Below are 21,306 nucleotides of genomic sequence, written 5' to 3'. Positions count from 1 at the left end.
GTTGTGCCCAAAATATATACAAGATATGTCTACTTCAGCAGTTTAAAAAAATAAATAAATGATGAGTGTTTGTTTGGAATTGAAAACCGTCGAACTAGAATAAAACCTCCAGCTGAGATCATCACTTTAAGTTCACAAGTTTTTCAGTGTCTCACCGTAAAGAAAAAACGATCAGTCATTTGATATCAATGGGGATTTGTGAATCGTGTGCGTCTACCATGACACCTTTCTCAACAGTATCATGGTGACAACTGACAAGACCCACACAATAGATATATAATCCTCACAAGACCACGGTAGGATATGTGATATCGTATTAGAGACACATAATAGGAATCATACGAAAAGAGGAGAATTTCTGGGGCGTGTTATTAATAGAAATATAGAAATGACCCACTCACTTGACTCAATCTGGAGCCTCGGGAGAGTAAGGCGATGCTGCCGGCCCTGTTAGAAGATTAAAGTTTCATTTGGCTTCTAATTTAATAAAGGCTGGGACACCATGTAGCGAGGATGCAGAACAGGCTGGCTGGACATGAGACACACACATTGAGACACGTTGTTATTTCACTTTGGACCGATGTCAAAGATACGCTCGGGACCATTAGGCTCTGCAAAAAGTGAGTGTCTCTGTTTAGTTCAAGTTATCTTAAAGAAGTAGTTCACCCCCAAAATGATTTTTTTTCCTATTGATTACTCATGCCATGGAGACTTGGGTTCAATAATATTATTTTGTATTTGGCATATTCCTAAGACAAAAATGTATTATAGTAAATTTGTAATCCCATTGATTACAGATGGCCATTGATTACAGATGGGGACCCACATGCATTTGGGTCCCCATCTGGAATCAATGGGGATACATTTATTGAAATAAAAATAAAAACTGTCTTAGGAATGCGACAAAAACTAAAAGTATTATTGAACTCAAGTCTCCATGGCCTGAGTAATTAATAGATGAAAAAAAAAAAAAAACATTTTGGGGGTGAACTACTCCTTTAAAGGGGCACTATGTCACTTATTTTAATGAATCAAATGTAATTGTGTCCAATCAATCTGTATGGTAGAGTATGTTCTTCTTCTTTTGTGTATACAATATAACAGATACAATTGGGCTGGTTGTATTTTATCTCCCTGCTCTTCTATTGAGATACTTGTTGCACTAACTAGCATTGACTGTTACGGTCTCTTTTTGTAAGTCACTTTATGTATATATACTTATATATTATTCGCCCCCTCTATTGATGCACCTTTTCTTTATTGGTACTGTACTGCTATTTTTTTTTATACTTTGTAAATACTGTATACTGCTATGCTACAACTGGACAACTGAATTTCCCCCTTGGGATAATAAAAGTATCTATCTATCTATCTATCTATCTATTGAGACATTTACTGTAGATCGTGTCTCACTCAGACACAGGAACGGACACGAATTTTGAATTGAAGTTGATGATTCAATTTATCAGCTGAGCAAGCAGAAGATCTACAAGCTTATATAACAACGTTCGTGAGCTTTTATTTTTTGGAGCTGTGTGAAGCACAGGCTCCCTATACGTGGCTGTGTGGGTCTGTGTGTGTGTGTGTGTCTGTGTGTGTGTCTGTGTGTATGTAGCCTGAACTTCCTAAACTTCGGCACGCCACTAGTCCCACAGTTTTGCCACCACACACTCGCGCCATATGTCAAATCGACCGCCTTACTCGGGAATCGTGGGCTATTACTTTTCTAAGAGAAAGGTTCTATAGTTTAATTGATATTAATTTATTAGTGAATTAATTTTCCCCATTGACTTATAATGGGAATCGCAAAAACTCACATTCAATTATTTGTCTCTCGCAAACCATAGGGGCTAGAGTTTCAAGACTTGGAGAGGAGGTTCATAATGATTTCAAGGATTAAATAAAAAATAATTGTGTCATTTGGCCGCATGGTGGCGCCATAACACCCCACTTTACGTTTTGGCCTGTAACTCTTGAACCGTAGGTCGGAAAATTAAAAATATTTTTTCCCTGGATTCCTTGGGTCATGACGCATCTCCCCATATAGGCCACGCCCATTTGCGCCATGATAGATTTTCCGCCATCTTGAATTTTCTCCAAAACACACTTTTTGCTCCTTTTCCTACATATTTTCTTCAAATGTCACAAAAATCGGTACACATGATCCACACACACACACACACACACACACACACACACACACACACACACACACACACACACACACACACACAGCTCCACTTCACACGGGTGTGATTTTTGAAAATGTATGACAATTGCTGTGTATTATAAGGCTTAATTGTTTAAAACCAAGGAAACACAACACATCAAAAAACTATAAAATCCAAACACCCAGACGATATCTGGTCTTATATGGTGATATCAAAATGTTTACTTAAAGGAGAAGACCACCCATTACCAATATTGAACTATGTCCCAAAATCAATCATCCCATTCTAGCCTCCCCCTTTAAGTAAAAGTAGGCCTATCAATACTGCAATGTAGAAACACTGTTACAAGAAAAAGTCCGGAATTCAACATTTACTTGAATACAAAAAGTACAAAAGTATTGTGCAGAATGTCCCGTTTCACAAGGTATCAAACGTTTTGAAAATAGCAGATCTACAAGCTTAATCAAGTCTAAATAGTGCTGAAGTGGTTAATGCATGTTCTGTAACAATAGTTTCTCCAGTAAAGTACCTCAAAATTGTACAGTACAGTACTTGAGTAAATGTACTCATGGCCCAGCCCAATGTTGTGTTACAATATGGTGATGTCAAAGTAATGTTTCTCAATGTAAAAGAGTAGGCATCGTATATGGCACTGGTTCTCAACATGTGGGTCGGGACCCCCAGGGGGGTCCCCAAATTATTTTGGGTGGTCCCCAGATGATTAACTTAACATGCAACATTGTTTTCTCACTCAACAGTAAACAAACCAAAACAAAGTTTAAGTCTATAGAGGGTTTATGCACATTTCAATTTAAGGACTTTTTCTAAGGATCTCTAAAATGACAAATTAAACATTGGACAAATATTCAAATATTAGAAGCAGAAATTGTGAAAATATCCGATCTACGCGAGGCGTTGTGACTTGTGAGCATGTAGATCGTCTATTTTCAAAATAGAACTGTGTTACACAAAATGTAATGCCTCAACTCTACTCGTCAGGGTGGGGGGTCCCCAGTTAAAATATGATTATTTTGGGGGCCATGGCCTGAAAAGGTTGAGAACCATTGGTATATGGGACCAAGTAAAAGTGTAGGCTAAATGTTTGAGACCATTGATGTAATAAAAGGAAAATAACGGTAGAGGTAGTTTGATTTCTAGTTGTATGTTAATCTCTCTCTCCATCCTGCCCCACAGACACCCTCTGCGTCATGCGGCTGCCGTTCGTGTCGCTCCTCCTGCTCCTCCTCCTCGTCCTCTGCCAGTCCTTCGTGGTCAGCATGCCCTTGAACTCCACCAACATCACCCACGTCAACGTCCCCCGGGAGACGGCGCTGCGCTGCGCCTTCGTCACGCAGCTGGAGAGAACGGGCGGCACGGCAGGAGTGTATGTCCCGCAGTGCAGCCCCGACGGGAACTTCCTGCCCCAGCAGTGCTGGGCCTCCTCGGGCTACTGCTGGTGTGTGAACGTCCTCACCGGAGCCGAGATACCAGGCACCAGGACGCCGCCTGGAACCATACCTGTAGACTGCTGTGAGTTCACGCGCCTGCGTGGTGTGTGCGTGTGTAGCCTGGGATCTGTACCATTTTTGGGTTTCTGATCCGGTTGGGGAGCGGAAACAGCCTACGTCATGTTGTATCAAAGGACTACTTTGGCCAGAAAGATCAAACCGGAAACAGTTTTAACCCAACATAATTCCCAGCGCTCAAGAGCATAATTTTAGCGTTCAAGAGCATAATTTTAGGGCCTATTAAACACCTTGATGCGGCGTAGTTTTGCTTATTTTGGAAAATAGTTAGTTTGGTATATAAATCTTTTAGTCCGTCTCGTAGCGACTGGCAAGACTTCACTTCTCGAGCATTTAAATAAGGATTGGGGAAACAAACAGGGGGGACCAAAACCAAGCGACGCCGCTTCTTCTGCTTGTGTCCAGTTTAGGCCACGCCTAGACCGGGTCACACGGCCCGTTTAAAACGAATCACCAGACTTTGGTGGAAGGTCTGGTGATGCGAGGTTAGTGCGTGTGTGGAGGAGTGGTGTTTAAAGCAGCGCTACTGTGCTGTAGGTGTGGCTGTCAGGCTGTGGGAAATTACATGGAAGTGATCCAAACAGAGTGACTGTCAAACAACAACGGCACCGTCCAAGACACACCTATGCGCCAGAGCCGTGGTGGCGGACTTGTGGCGTATAGAATTGCGTTCCATACGTCTAGACCCCGAGTGTGAGTGTAGCTTTAAGCGGACGGACCGGATTTGAATAAGGTGGGTTGAGACAAACTTTATTCAAATTAGATCTGTCTGTGACAGTCTGTCAGATAGGGCACATCAGCGTGGACTTTTCTGTATCGTACTTGCCGGGCTGCATCGCATGCCCCCATTGGAAATGAATAGGATGCGTGCGATGACACGGATTCGGTGTGAGCACGGCTTTAGAGAGAAAGTTCAATCAATACACGTGTCACGTATCTACCTATACCAATGGTTCTCAAACATGTTAAGGACCCCCATAACTCTGAGAGTGTAAGCATTTAAAAATGGTACTTGTTAGAACCATTTACAGTACACTCTTGTGTCAGTGTCAGTACATTTGCACTCTCTGTACACTCTCAGAGTGACAGACCTGTAAGGTCTCAGTAGGAACTCCCCAAGGAGCACTAAGGGTCCCCACTGATCTACCATATACTGTACATCCACCCATCCACTCACCCACCCATCCTCTTCCTCAGCTTCCAGCTCAGAGGGATTCAGAGAGAACGACTTCTGTCCGCCTGGTTGGTCTCGCTTCGGCACGCGCTGCTTCATCTTCATCAACACCCAAAAGAGCTGGATTGAAGCTGAGGTGAGTAAAGAATGGACAGAGAGAGAGGGAGCATGGAAAAGAGAAAGAGAGAGAGAAGGGAGGATTACTATACTCTAAACTACTAATACTATATAACATGTTACATGATATAAGACACTTTTTATTCAGTAGAACTATAATATTTCATAATCCCATATATGTATTTCTGTATTTCTTTTGCCTTCCTCTTTCCTTCCTTAATTCCCCATCACACTATCCCTTGCACTCATTTATCTTTTCCTCGCCATCAGGTGACTTGAAAACAAAGCAGCTTTGAGTACTGACTGGTGAACCTGCCTGTCTGTCTGTCTTTCTGTCTGTCAGACGTACTGTGTGTTTGAGGGGGCCACGCTGGCGTCGGTCCACAGTGAGGAGGAGAATCGTTTCCTGCAGTCTCTGAGCAGAGGAGACGGCCATGAGTTCCCTCGCACCTGGATAGGAGGAACGGACGCAATACAGGTACTGTTGGAGTGTGTGTGTGCGTGTGTGTGTCTGTGTGTGTGTGTGTGTGTGTGTGTGCGCGCATGTGACATCTGTCTGTCTGTCTGTCTGTCTGTCTGTCTCAAGATTTAAGATTCAAAATGCTTTAAGAGGATACAATCATATCCTTTAAATCGCTTCTAAAAGAAAAGTATTTTTGTAAAGCATTTTTGCAGTTTTAGCCAATCTCTTGAAGGAGACTTGTCCTGCAGATTGTGCTACATAACAAAAAATATATTAAGGCAAGAAACATAAAAAGAATTAATAGAATGACAGTAATGAGGAAATAATGGCCCTAAAGTGATAGGACAATACACTAATACTTAGGGACTTTTGCCATAGACATGCACTTGCAATGTATCTTAATTAGCAGTGTTTCCATGTGCAGTCACTCCAGTGAGTCGGTATTGAAACAACAAAAATGAAGCTAATTCTCACCCAAACGTGCAAAGTGACCATGTGCAGATGTACAAAGCAACAGGATCAATCAAGTGTGTGTGTGTGTGTGTGTGTGTGTGTGTGTGTGTGTGTGTGTGTGTGTGTGTGTGTGTGTGTAGAATGGATTGTTCCTGTGGAGTGATGGAAGCAGGTTCGACTATGAGAACTGGCTCCGAGGTCTGACGATGAGTTCTAGTGAGCCCTGTCTGGAAATGAACGTAGGAGGTAAGCGCACACGCACACGCACACACGCACACACACACACACACACACACACACACACACACACACACACACACACACACACACACACACACACACACACACACACACACACACACAGGTTTGCAATTACTACTTTGTGGGGACATTACACATAGTCTACTATATTTGTGGGGACATTCCATTCATTTTTAACCCTAACCCTAACCCTAACCCTTAACCTAACCCCTAAACACCTTGTGGGACACTAACATTTGTCTAGTTAAAAGAACAAGATGATGCGCACATCCTTTCCAAGTGCTGGTGCTGGGCTCAGGTTGACATGAGATTAAAGAATGGAGGTCCGCACACAGCTCAATGCTCCACAGTGTTTATTTAAAACATAAAGTTAGACGACGTTTCGGCCATCAGCTGATGAAGGCCAGCTGATGGCCGAAACGTCGTCTAACTTTATGTTTTAAATAAACACTGTGGAGCATTGAGCTGTGTGCGGACCTCCATTCTTTAATCTCACACTAACATTTGTCCCCACAAGGTTTTTTTCTCCGATTGTACTATCTTTGTGGGGACATGAGGTCCCCACAAAGTAGTAATTCCCTGTCCCCACACACACACACACACACACACGCACGCACGCACGCACGCACGCACGCACGCACGCACGCACGCACGCACGCACGCACGCACGCACGCACGCACACACGCACACCCTTGTGACTCTGTAGCTGGACATTCCATTGCTATTGATTGATTATATTAAGTTTGTTTGTACCTCCTAAACTTAATACATGCTTAAACCTTAACTCAAACCGTAATGTAAAATCAAATCTTGAACCTTGAAGCCTGGACCTATAGGCTGAACCTGAACCTGACCCTAAATCAGCCTCTTGAAACATGTGTATCTCATATGCTCCTTTCATCTCAAGTACAAGGCATGGACGCACACGTGCACACATGCACATGCACGCAGAATTCCATTAATAACAATTGTTTGTCCTCCTCTTCAGTGTCATTGGAATGGAACGACCTAGCATGCAACAACAAGAGGCCCTTCCTGTGCACAAAGAATATCCGATCTCATTCTCTGCCCAATATGATGACATAACCACCACCATCACACATGCACACTATGGTCTTCGACAGGGGGTCCGGGACCCCTAGGGGGTCCTAAGAGTTACTACAGGGGGTCCTCCAAATCTTTGTGATAGAAGTTTACTTTTTTTTTCTACTCCTTTTTTATATGAACCACTTGAACTTTAGCCAAAACTAGCCGATCTACAAGCTCACAACGCCTCGCGCTGCGAGGCGTTGTGAGCTTGTAGATCGGCTATTTTCTGCAAAGAGGTTTGGTGTAGAGGGGAAAAAAGAGCAGACTAAGTACAGAGTGAAGTATTGACAGTTCAGGAGGTTAAATATCTGAAAACACAAATTGACATGAATCCAAAATACACTGATGATTGTGCTGTCAAACGATGAAACTATATGGAATCTATAAGAACAGGTTGTGGGGGTCCATGCTTCATCTCTCTTTCAACTAAGGGGTCCTTGGCCTGAAAACGTTGGTGTATTTGTCACACCTATAATATGGGACAAGATACAGTATATTTCTAATGTTAAGAATGTGCTTGTGTTGTCATCAGTGCATGTTTTTGCTTGCACATATTCAAATGTTTTGTATTTGCCTGTGGATTATATTCTTTAATGGTTTAGAAAGATGCAATTCTGGGAGATTGCAAGTGTGGTTGCAGTGACGCGAGTCACACTTGAAATAAATGAATTCCGTCTTACCATTTGAATTTTCCCCATTCAAGTCAATGGGGAAGATAAATTCACTAATAAATGAATGGCCATATATGGATGTCATCAATATTAAGCAACATATCTCTTAGCAAAATGCAGTGTTTCTCAAACCTTTTCATGTCAAGGACACCCAAAATGATATGTATTTGGCCACGGACCCCATATCAAAAATATTTATTTCCACCCCCCAGAAGCAAATATTTGAGTTAAATATCTTCGCTTTAAAAGATCTGTATATTTAAAGATTTAAAACAATATAGCAGATCTTATTATACTGTAGTGCGGCACAAAGTGAAGCAACATGAAATAACATTTGCAGTCAAATAACGTGCACACACGCACACACACGCAGTCCCATTAATAACAACAGTGGTGGAAAAAGTACTCGAATGTTTTCCTTAAGTAAAAGTATCAATACTGCAATGTAGAAATACTCTGTTACAAGTAGAAGTACGGAATTCAAAATTTAGTTGAGTAAAAGTACAAAAGTATTGGCATCAATAAGTACTTAAAGTACCAAAAGTAGAAAGTACAAAATGTTTGAAAATGGCACATCTACAAGCTCACAACGCCTTGCGCTGCAAGGCGCTGCGAGGCGCTGCGAGGCGCTGTGAGCTTGTAGATCAGCTATTTTCAAATAGCCAAGGTATAAAATAGGGCTAAAGTGGTTTATGTATGTTTTATAATATTATAATGTATATCTGCAAAGTAACTAGTAACTAAAGTGTTTAAATATATGTAGTGGAGTAAAAGTACAATATTTGGATCCGAGATGTAGTAGAAGTAGAAGTAAAAGTATTGGAAATTGGAAATACTCAAGTAAAGTACAAATTCCTCCAAATTGTACTTAATTACAGTACTTAAAGGGGTACTGTCACCTAAAGGGGTTGAGGGGCAGATTACACTGTGACATGAGCTTCTCTGAAAACGGTCTGAAACAGTCTGAAGCTCATGACACAGTGTAATCTGCCCATCGCCCCCCAACAACAGCTGACCAGTACAATAAGTAGTCATACAGTCAGGCTATAAAGACAATTAATTTGATTGGCTTATAATTGCGCATCCCCACAAAGACATCATAAAAATATTCGTTTTTTAAGATGATTCTTAAAGTGACAGTAACCCTTTATGTGATAGGCCCCCTTTAAGTAAATGTAATTAGTTACTTTCCACCACTGAAGAACAATTGTCTGTCCTCCTCTTCAGTGTCACTGGAATGGAACGACCTAGCATGCAACCACAAGAAGCCCTTCCTGTGCACAAAGAGTATCCGATCTCCGCCCAATCTCATCACACAACATTAAAGTTTACCCATTGGTCACAAAAATGGTTAATAAAGTCAGACTGTCTACTGATAATGTTGTTTATTTGAATCTCTTAAAGGACAACTTTAGTTTTTTACAACAAAGGTTCATATTTTAGATTGTAATTAATTAATATAAAAGATGAGTGTTAAAATTATTTCATTTACTTCTTTCTATTGTTATAGAGATTCTTATTTCAGTGGTTGGGGGCATGCGTACAAGTGGCTAAATATGTAATTTTACACAAAATAAGCCCATTCCCAAGATGGGGGCTAGAAGTGTTACTGTAAATAGCAATAAAGAAACTGCTGGCTTATTGTGTCTAAAAATACATATTTAGCCACTTGTACGCATGCCCCCATGTGTACGCATGCCCCGCATTTTAGCACGGTAAACGCGATAAAACAATAGAATGAAGCAAATTAAAACATTTAACACTCACTTTTTCTTTTCTCTTATTACAATCTAAAATATGAACCCTTGTTGTAAAAAAACAAAGTTGTCCTTTAAATCTTCTTTCTATCCTTGTTCTGCTGAAATGTGTTATCTTGTTTTGTGAAGCACTTTGTAAACTTAAACACTGCAGCTTATTATCATTATTTTACAATATATCAGCTGATATCAGTGGTCTGGTTGGCTAAAGGTGTGTTCTGACAAGGGACCCAGCTGCAATTCAAATGTGTTTATTATTCATTATCATCATCATCATCACCATGACATACAAAAACATAAAATCTCTTTATTTTTATGTATTTGAAAAAAAAGGGTGGAAAAAAAAGAAGAATTCAGAGGTGGTCTTTAAAAAAATACTTGTAAAATACATTTAAATACCTCACAAAGAGGAAATGGGCAGCTGTTGGTCGGACACAAGTATCAGATGACGTTGATATGGTGAAACCAACTGAAATAGAAGTAGTTAAATCTGCCTATAAAACATGTGTTCCTAATAATCGTTTTAGTTTGGTGTGTTAGATTTATAAAAAAAATATTTTGTATAACATTATACATTTTAATTACGGTTAAGTCTATTGGGAATAATGAGGGGGAATACCAGTTAGTCTCTCTCTCTCTCCATTAAATGCAAAACGAAAGAAAAACCTAATTTTAGAAACGTAAAAGCGCGCGCGCACACACACACACACACACACACACACACACACACACACACACACACACACACACACACACACACACACACACACACACACACACACACACACACACACACACACACACACACACACACACACACACACACACACACACACTCTCCCTGGGGGTTTTCATGGTTTACAGTTTCACACTACCTCTTTCGCCTCAGCATCTGTTTAATCACATCTCTCCTCCTGTGCAAATATGCACGCATACAGGCACGCACGCACACGCACACGCACGCACACGCACACACACACACACACACACACACACACACACACACACACACACACACACACACACACACACTCTCATTATCCACCCCTTCTCCATTTCATGTGATTGTCTCTTTTCGACTCTCTTAATCTCAAAGGCATCATCAGCTTAGAAGAGCAAATTGCCAGGTAAGAGGTAAGACACACACACACACGCGCACACACACGCGCACACACACGCGCGCACACACACACACACACACACACACACACACACACAGAGAGAGAGAGAGAGAGAGAGAGAGAGAGAGAGAGAGAGAGAGAGAGAGAGAGAGAATGAAAATAACTGTTTTTATAATGTTTCCGTTTTCAGTTGGCCTGCTAATCTTAAGGACGCCTACAAAAATATACATTTGGCTACGGACCACCATCTGAAAATATTTCCTGCTAGGGACCCCTATTCATGATGTGTTGTTGAAATTTTTCAAGACCCTTTGAAGATATTGGATTTATAATGTTTCTGACAATGTGTTGCTTTGACATTATCACAGAAAGGTATGGGACATAAAGAATCTGATTGGTACAGTACATTTTAATCACATGACTCTAGAGATCATGTGCAATGTAGGAAGAGCAAAATTCATGTATTTAAGATAACTCAAAAGGATGAGCAATTCCAAGGAAACCAGGGGGAAAATATTATTTGGCTTATGTCTGTTATAACACCACCATGAGGCCAATTGCTGTAATCATTTTTATCTAACTATTAGATAGAAATTATGTCCGCCATCTGTCTGCATGCTGACATCACTGATAATAAACAGTGTTGCCACCATGGTAACAGCCGCATGCTGAAACAATACCTACATCACAGACAGGTATTGCACAACTGGACGTCAATGGGCATTGGTCTGGGTTCTCCAACATTACTTCTGAGACTCCTACATTCAATCCCTCATCATATACTGTGCATACTCCCTGGGCACAGGACTAGTTTTCTTTTTCTTTGGAGAACCTGTGGTGAATCACACAGTTCCTGTCCTGTCATTTCCTTCTTCTTTCACTCTCTGTATGTCTCTCTATCAAGACACCCTTTTTTGACTTTTAGCATAGTATTCAGGTGAAAAAAAGGAATGCAAACAATTGAGACTCAATGCCACACCTAAAAGGGGTGGCCATACTGTAGCTGGGTGGTTAGTGAGCCCACCTGGGGAACCAGAGCCCCTTGTTGTCCCAGGTTCCAGGCCAGCAATGTCGATGTGTGTCCTTGAGCAAGACTCAGTCTTAACCCCTAATTGAATAAAGTCCAATGACTGCTCCCACAGTAGTTGTTATAGGATGGGTAAATGCAGAGGACGAATTTCAGCTACAGTATGCATATATAATATACGAACATATAATGTGACAAAAAAAAAGGAGTATTCTATTATTCTATCTAACTAACTCAATGTTCGCTAGAGATCTAAGTTAAGTATAAGCACACTTCTTAACCACTTAAACCCTTTATACTTTGTTAAACAAGTCCCCCAGAGGTCTATACTAGGCCCCCTTCCTTGAGGGAGTTCCAAGGGGTCCAGAGCAAAGTAAGGAATAGAATAATATGAGTTTAGTACGAGTATAGACCATATAGGTTTCACTCTCACTGGTATCTCTCCAACCACTATCACTAGCCCTTACCTGTTCAAAGATATGAGCTCCAAAATGATGTGCAGTGTGTGGGTTATGGGATGTGCACTGTGCATACAGTATATGAGGGATGGAAAGTAACTTTAACTGGTGCTTGCATGATAATATGTAGGAGCATCAATGTAAGAAATACCCGTTTCGTTTAATGGCTACCCCCCCCCCCCCAGCCCGCCCGCCCGCCCGCCCGCCTGCACACACACCCGCCTGCCTGCCCACACACACACACACACACACACACACACACACACACACACACACACACACACACACACACACACACACACACACACACACACACACACACACACACACACACACACACACACACACACACACACCCGCCTGCCTGCCTGCACACACACACACACACACACACACACACACACACACACACACACACACACACACACACACACACACACACACACACAGAGCTGGTTAAACATGTTGCCTCATGCTAGATGCAGAATAGATATGCCTCATGCTAGATGCAGAATAGATAGTAGATACACCATAAAAATGCTAATATACAGCATATGATTTGTGAAAGTGACAAACGGGCTTCACAGTTATGTCAGGTGTGTTCATATGCTAATGGTGATGCGATTTCAGATCAATTGCTCCAGCCACTGAGGAGAAACGCTGTTTCAGACAGACAGACAGACAGACAGACAGACAGACAGACAGACATTCGCAAAATTATAGTATAGATATAATACTGTACAAAGTTTAGGATATGAGGTACCAAGGGAGTGCAGGTTTTTGTACTTGGGTGACTTGGCTGAGGGGAAGGTTCACGAAGAGGACAGGTATTTGGTGAACATATTACTGGCAGCGGGTAGGAAAGCAATCACCAGGAAATGGCATCAGGTGGATCCTCCTACACAGGGTCAATGGATGGAAGAGGGAATATACATCATGGAAAAACTGACATGTCGCTTAAGGCTACAGGAAGAACAGATGGACGATAAATGGTTGAAATGGACTACATAGCCTATAGGTAATAGGTACTGTATGCATGCGTTCCAACAGAGACGGTGGGGACGGGAAAGACTCTTAAAATGGGAAAGGAACCTGGGTTAATTGCCATAAACGTAAAGGTTATAACATGATCAGTTGTCTTGTTTTTTGTTTTGAGTGTTTTGTTTTGAAGTACCGTATGTCTTTCTTTTGGTCCTTTGTGTTTTGTTGGCTTGTTGAAAATCTGAGTTATAAAAAATAAAAAAATGTACTAAACCTAATGTAACAACAAAATTGTCTTCTCTTATAGGGGTCCCTGACTCAAAATATTTTAAAATGGGGACCACAGCTGTATCAATTTGGAGGTCCTTGACGTGACAATGTTCGAGAACCCCAGTATATGCAAAAGGTTTGCCCCTGCATTAGCACAATGGATAGCATTTTTATAGCGCTTTTCTAAGCAAGTTGCGAACCCAAAGCGCTTTACAATGGCTCATTCATTCATACATAGCAAGTCACGAAAACAGCCTAGTGGTGTCATGTGTGAATGAATGTCATTGTGTGCTGTAAACACCTGTGGTTTTACTGTGTATATATGACAAACAACTTCTTGTATCTTGTACCTTCCCCTCTTGCCTATCTCACTTCCTCTTCTTCCCTCGTTCGTTCACGTCTTTGTAAAGGTGTTGCACAAAATTCTGGGCCCTGGGTGCTTTAATTATTGAAAAATAGCAGATATACAAGCTCACAGAGCGGCACAGAGTGCCGCGCTGCGAGCTTGTAGATCTGCTAGTTTTGAAAAATCTTGGGACATTTGTGAATATTTTAATATTTCAAATCCTTCTAAGGTTTTTTTGAAAAGCCTATGTTTCTATGTCAGTGGTGCTCAAACCTTTTCATGTGAAGGACCCCCACAATGATATGTATTTGGCCAGGGACCCCCATCTCAAAATATTTAGTTCCACGGACCCCCCAGAAGCAAAATTTGAGTTACAGTTACAAATACAAATTCAAATACAAATTCAAATTCAAAGATTTGCACACATTTTGACGACTTTTCACGAAATAGCAGAAATAGGAGATGTACAAGCTTGTGAGCTTGTATATCTGCTATTTTTCAATAGGTAAAGTATAAAATAATGAAGGCCCCTCCACCTTGGGCCCTAGTAACCCAGTCCCACTTTTCCCCCCCTAGTGACGCCCCTGCCTCTGTCAGGTTTCTAGGATGAAGCAGACCTCCACCACCCTCTTCTTCCTCTCTGTCCTGCCCCTATTCCTCCCTCTCTCTCAGGGTCAGAGGTCAGACCCGGGAGGAGGTGAGAGGTTGCGGTGTGACGTCTGCGACCGCCACCTCTCCTGCAACTGCTCCCGGCGAGCGTTCCTCGCCGTTCCCGCGGTGACCGGCCGCGCCCTGACCCTCGACCTCTCCTTCAACGATATCACCACGGTGACTGGCGACGACCTGGAAGGACACGCCCTGCTGAGGGTCCTCAGTCTCCGCGGTAAGGACGTCATGATGTCCCAATGTTGTTCTGATTTTAATTTCTGCTTTAACCCATTCAGAACGGGTACACATTATTTTATGCTTTAACTATTGAAAAATAGCAGATATACAAGCTCACAGCGCGGCACCGAGTGCCGCGCTGCAAGCTTGTAGATCTGCTATTTTTGAAAAAAAAAAACGTGGAAATTAGAATTTTAACCCGATTCTATGAGTGTCTTTTGAATCCTTCTAAGGTTTTTTGAAAAACCCTATGTTTCTTCAACTAGCCCTTACCCGTTCAAAGATATGAGCTCCGAAATGATGTGCAGTGTGTGGGTTATGGGATGTGCACTGTGCACACAGTATATGAGGGATGGAAAGTAACTTTAACTGGTGCTTGCATGCTAATATGTAGGAGCATCAATGTAAGAAATACCCGTTCCATTTAACGGCTACAGAGATACTGTGTACCGATCTGCATGATTTTTGGACAACATCTGTAACAGGGCCAGAATCATAAAATTATAGTATAGATGGAATGCCCAACGATGAGACAGGAAGACTGGCAAAGTATTGTACCGTCTCTGCTGACATATACTGTATGGCGGAGACGCTGCTACGTGTGCCCATGGAGTGCTGAGTGACATGCGTGTTATATCATGAGGACATATCCAGGAGTTTGTGAATGTAACCTTAAATATGTGTCCCTATGCTTTCCCTGTGTGTGGACATGTATGCGTGTGCGTGCGTCTCCAGCTAACAAGCTAGCAGTGATCCAGGACTCTGCGTTTGCGTGTCTGTGGAGTCTGGAGTCTTTGGATCTGTCGGACAACCAGCTGACCACCCTCAACATCCACTGGTTCAGTCGACTGGGAGCTTTACACGACCTCAACCTGTTGAACAACCCATACAGGTAATATTTTTTATCGGAAAGGTCTGACTTTCCAACATGCAGCTTTCCGAACTCAAATACGGGGTAATGCATTACTTGCTTTTCAGAAGTTTCGATGACATCCTTTTCAGATGAAAGGTTTGGTGGTCAGGGACAGTATGGACAGCCCTTTAAGCTCACAATGCAGTTGTGAGTTTGTAGATTGAATGTACAGTGTGCAACACCGCCGAACATCAAAGCATAAACTGGTCGTTATAGTGAATTGATTGCAGCTGCTACTTGTGCAGGAAGACTTAAGGCCTTCGGAAAGTTCCGACTTTACGACGTGCAGCTTTCCAAACTAATTCGATGTAATGCTTTTCAGAAGTTGCGAGTGACGTCATTTTGTAGTTTGAACCGGACCTTTCTGACGAAAAGTTCGGTGGTCGGAGACAACATGGACAACCCTTGAGTCGTGACCCACAAAAAGTTGGTCGGCGACCCACAATGGGGTTTGGGAAACAGAGCTCTATACCTGAATATGTCAGCAATGCTGTCTACGAGGCATACAAAGCACTGAAAGGAAGAGTTCTCAATTTCAGCCTGAGCCCGACGGGGACCCGATGCAACCCATTGTGAGGCTGCAGATCGTGCATACAGATTACACATCAACCGCAGGACAGGAGGTGAAAACCCTCACCTTTTGAGCGCAGTGTGTTTTGTTGTGCCGCAGGTGTCTGGGTCCTCCTTCAGTGTTCCAGGGTGCAGGGAGGTTGAGGAGGCTGGCGCTGGGAGGAGACGCCCTGGAGGAGGTGAAGAGCGGAGCGCTGGCAGGAGTCAGCCAGCTGGACCAGTTGACGCTGCACGCCAACAACCTGAGCAGGTGAGACAGGAGGTGTGAGCACGGGAGTGTTTTTTGTAGGTCGTTCAGTCCGAGTGTATCAAGAAAGCAACTGGGTTAAAGCAGCAGTAGCGCTTTCGAGGCCGGACGTGACCAGTATATTTCCCACATGCATGCACATGGACGGCATGGAACAGTGCTTGCGCTTTGCATGCTAGAATGTGTCCCCATAGATTTGAGTGACAACGCGCCGTATAACCTATCTAATGAAATGGCTCCACTACTGCGGTATGTATGTAGGTTACTGTTTGAGATTTGTTGAAAGCAAAATGTTTCTCTACTGTAGCGCTGTATTTTCTAATTGATTTAAATGAAACTAAAAAGTAAAATCCTAAGTAACAATGCAAATATAATTAAGATTAGAAAACATCGTTTTTGTTTTCCCACCATTGCTCTGACGTCCGTTCTTTCTAAATAGCATCTAGAGGCGCGTGCGTGCACGTGACGTCATTAAATGACCGTCCGCCCTGAAAAGAAAATCCCAAAGCACCACTGTTAAGCAGTGGTGGAAAAAGCACTCAAGTTTTTTTTTACTTAAGTAAAAGTATCAATACTGCAATATAGAAACTCTGTCACAAGTAAAAGTCTGGAATTCAAAATGTACTTGAGTAAAAGTAGGCTTATGAGTGTTTGTATGAGAGTAACTAAAGTTTTCAAAGAATTTCAGTCGAGTAAAGTACAATATTTTCCTCTGAGATGAAGTATAAAGTGATGAAGTTTAAAGTATCGAAAATTAGTAACAATACCTCAAAATTATACTTTTAGTGTTACGCCAGTGGTTCTCAAACCTTTCGCCAGTGTTTCTCAAACTCTCAGAATTATTTTGTGGGATCCCCAGATGATTAGCTTAATGTCATTTTCTTTAACAAACGTATAGGTTCCGAACGGAACCCTGTTTATTTAATACCGGAGGACAAGGTCCCCCTATGGGATATCAGCGCCATCTGGCGGTGCAACAGAGTAAAACTCATATCCTCCCGTCCGAAAAATGTCATTTGTCGGAAGGGCTGTCAATCACAAAACGAGGGCACCGCCCCCGAGTGTATATAAGCCCTATGGGCTATCATGACTTCCTCTAAAGCCGCACCTCTGCCCGCAACTAGCGAACCGAGGGGCTTAATTCGGGGGACCTTGTCCTCCGGTATTAAATAAACAGGGTTCCGTTCGGAACCTATACGTTTATTATCATACCTCCAGACAAGGTCCCCCTATGGGACTCATAAACTCCCCGAGAAGCCATGAACCGACAAGACTGTCGTGTACACCGACCACCCCCGGAAGGAGGTCTCGTCAACCGACGTGACCCCTCTCAGGACTGGCCCGACCCAGACCCACAGGGTCTGGGCGTGTTCAGACAGAAAAGAGACCCTGACAGACCGAAGCCTGCCTTATGCACTAAGGGCAGACACGGGTCCGCCTTATAATACTACAGTAATATAAGGGAAAGACTCAGGGTCCCCCCCCAGGTATCCTAGAGACAGCAGCATGCTGTCCCAGGAAGGGGAGAGAGCCGCCCTACTACACAGTAGGCGGGGCAGCAGCACCCAGAACCGTATGCGCCATAGCAGAAGGCGCAACGTCCAGGTGATAGTAGGTCGCAAAGGTGGACGGCGAAGACCAATTCGCCACCGCACAAATCTCCTCAATAGAGACACCTTTGGACAAAGCCCAAGAGGTCGACACACCCCTAGTACTGTGGGCCTTAAGTGCTTCCGGCACTTCAGACCCAGCACGGGTGTAAGCCAACCTAATAGCATCCACAATCCATCTCGACAGAGTGGGTTTGGACACCGCCTTTCGCTGACGGGCATTCATGACCACGAAAAGCTGAGAAGTAGACCTGCTGTCCACCGTCCTGTCACAGTAGGCCTTTAGGGCCCTAACCGGACAAAGACAATGAAGACGCCTATCCTCCTCTGATGCAAACGGAGGAGGATGGAAAGCCGTCAAAACCACAGGTTCCTTCGGGATCACTCGGTTCTCAAATGAGGTTTAATAAGAACCTTGGAGTCATTATTGAGAAACCTCATACAATCAGGGCTCACAGAGAGCGCATGAAGGTCGCTCACACGCTTAGCCGTAGACAAGGCAAGCAAAAGAGCTGTCTTGAAACTTAAATGTTTCAAAGAGGTCCTCCCAATCGGTTCAAAGGGTGCCTTGCAAAGGCCCTCAAGAACCACTTGTAGATCCCAAGCAGGAAACAAAGCTCTGGTCACAGGTCTCAAATGGTCAACACCATGCATGAACTGGACCACCACAGGGATTTTAGAAAGGCCTTTACCTGCCACCCCCAGGTGGCAGGCATCAATAGCCGCTAAATAACCCCTCAGTGTAGAGAACACCAGACCAAGGTCCAGGCGATCCTGCAGGAAATCTAACACCCTCTGGGCCGGAGCTAAGTGAGCCACTACAGGTGGCTCCTGTAGCTCACACCAGTCCAAAAAGGCATTCCACCTTCCATCGTACACAGCCCTAGTGGAGGGGGCTCTAGCACTCTGAATAGTGGCTACAACCGTCGGTGAGAAGCCTGCTGCTAACAGGTTCTCCCTCTTAGGGGCCAAACCCACAGGTCTAGACCCCGTGGGTCTGGATGGAAGATCTCGTCCCCTGCCTGGCGCAGCAGATCCCTGTGCAAGGAAAGCCGCCAAGGTGGTCGAGAGAGCAGTGGGGTGATCAGAGACCTCCACACTCCCCTGGACGGTGCTACTAGAAGAACCTCCCGGTTGGAACATCTGACCCTCTCCAGAGTGGGAAGGACCAGTTCCAGGGGCGGGAACGCGTAGAGAAAGCCCTCTGGCCACTCGTAAGCAAACGCGTCCGTCCCCAGAGGAGAAGGTCCCCTCACTGAGAAGTAAAGGGGACACTTCGCGTTCTCCTGGGAGCAGTGCCGGATTTATATGACATGAGGCCCCTGGGCAAGGGGAAATAAAGAGGCCCTTGTGCGCGCGCGAAGTACCGCACACGTACCGCGCACGCGAAGTACCGGATACATAGAGTGGACGGGCTTTAGACTGCACTAAGCTTTCAGAGCAACTACATGCAGTGCGGCGAGCAGAGCAGAAGCTCTCAATGTTATTACCATAATAAAACAAAATGTACAGTAACTAAACACAAATATCACTTTATTTGGATAGCAATACTTTAAAATGTCATCATTAACTCATTCAGGGTCTTTTCAAAATGGCTTCGAAGTTCCACACCGCCTCCCTCTCCATAGACTTCCATGTAATTAATTGTGCACGGATCATGCACGCCCATGCCTAGATCATGCACCACATGTGTGCACACTGTTCACAGCTTTCAAACAAAAAAATCCGAATGGAAATCCGTTCAGGCATTCATGAGCTAGCAGCCATTATGTTTTCTTGAAATGTAAACAAACATGGCTGCCATGTTTGAAAGATGGGGTTGGTATGGGGGTTAAACATGGAATTTCGCGATCATGCCTACTACATTTTTTGGGGTCCAAAAAATATTTTTTGAAAAAAAAAGTTTTTTTCTGTTGTCCAGGGATCCCCCCTGGACAACAGATCGGCGCCGCCGTTCTGAAGGCCCGGAACATGGGAGGCTCTGATGGACCTCAGACGAGGCAAGCACCAGAGGGTCATCTCGCGCGCCAGCTGATCCAGCGTGCGCGAGCAGAGGCCACCCTGTTTGTTGAGATAATACAGGGCCGCCGTGTTGTCCGTCCTGACCAGAACATGACAACCCAGAAGAAATGGCTCGAAATGCTTGAGCGCCAAGTAGATCGCCATTAACTCCAGATAATTGATGTGCTGCTCCAACATGGCCGGGGTCCAGAGACCCCTGGCTGAACGCCCCTCGTGGGTGGTGCCCCACCCCGAGCGGCTGGCGTCCGTGGTGATCACCTTGCGTGATATCACCTCGCCCATGGAGACCCCACTCGTCAACAACGCCTGGTCCCTCCATGGGACCAGAGCGTCCATGCAGACCTGGCTGACCGTCACCTTCCTGTACCCTTGCAGGGAAGGAATCCTGAGCGCCAGTGTCCACCGCTGGAAAGGTCTCATGTGAAACCTGCCCAGACGCAGAAGTTGCACCGCTGATGCCATCAGCCCAGCTAACTTCATGCACTCCTTGTACCTGACCACCTGGTTCAGTCGGAAGGAGCTGAGACAAGTCAGAAACCTGTCCACCCTCTCCGGTGAGAGGCGGGCGGACATTGTGGCCGAGTCCAGAGATATCCCTATAAAGGAAATCTGCTGGGAGGGTGACAACATGCTTTTGCCAAAATTGACGTTGAAACCCAAGGCCTTCAGGTGTGACAACACCAGATCGGTATGGCGCGCCGCTCCTGAGCAGGAGGCGGCGGAAATCATCCAATCGTCTATGTAATTCGCGAGTCTGACTCCCTGATGCCTCAGTGGAGCAATGGCCGCCTCGGTCACTTTCACGAAAACCCGTGGGCTCAGGGAAAGACCGAAGGGGAGGACCGTGTACTCGTACAGGCGCCCCTCGAAGGCGAACCGCAGGAACTTCCTGTGTGGGGGATAAATGAGGATGTGCTGATAAGCGTCCTTCAGATCCACTGAACAGTGGAAATCCCCCTGTCTCACTGATCTCATCAGAGACTCTGACGTCAGCATCCTGAATTTGAACTTTTTCAAGTGCTTGTTCAGAGCACGTAAGTCCATTATCGGACGCAGCCCCCCCCTTTTTTCTGGACCAGAAAATAACGGCTCCAGAAGCCTAAACGGCTCTGGTCGCGGGATAACTCCACTATAGCGCCCTTGCGCAATAGTGAGCTTATCTCCTCCCTCAAG

At 44.1% G+C, this 21,306-nt stretch overlaps 1 protein-coding gene across 1 annotated transcript in view; it reads left to right on the top strand.

Annotated features, from left to right (window-relative positions):
• Positions 1-3,379: 3,379 nt before the first annotated feature.
• LOC308298009 (toll-like receptor 2 type-2) overlaps positions 3,380-21,306 on the top strand; it is a gene marked incomplete at both ends in the record, with an annotated part of 34,533 nt that continues 16,606 nt past the window's right edge. The window contains 6 exons of the mRNA XM_080741573.1: positions 3,380-3,722; positions 4,895-5,007; positions 5,332-5,466; positions 14,559-14,769; positions 15,507-15,663; positions 16,355-16,504. Of these exons, the coding sequence (XP_080597699.1) occupies positions 3,380-3,722; positions 4,895-5,007; positions 5,332-5,466; positions 14,559-14,769; positions 15,507-15,663; positions 16,355-16,504 (1,109 nt within the window). The remainder of the gene's footprint in view (positions 3,723-4,894; positions 5,008-5,331; positions 5,467-14,558; positions 14,770-15,506; positions 15,664-16,354; positions 16,505-21,306) is intronic.

Source organism: Nannobrachium achirus (assembly GCF_963921795.1).
Source record: "Nannobrachium achirus genome assembly, chromosome: 14".
Classification (NCBI taxonomy): Eukaryota; Metazoa; Chordata; class Actinopteri; order Myctophiformes; family Myctophidae; genus Nannobrachium; species Nannobrachium achirus.
The sequence above is the reverse complement of the archived record's forward strand: the minus strand, read 5'-3'. Positions and strand labels throughout refer to the sequence as shown.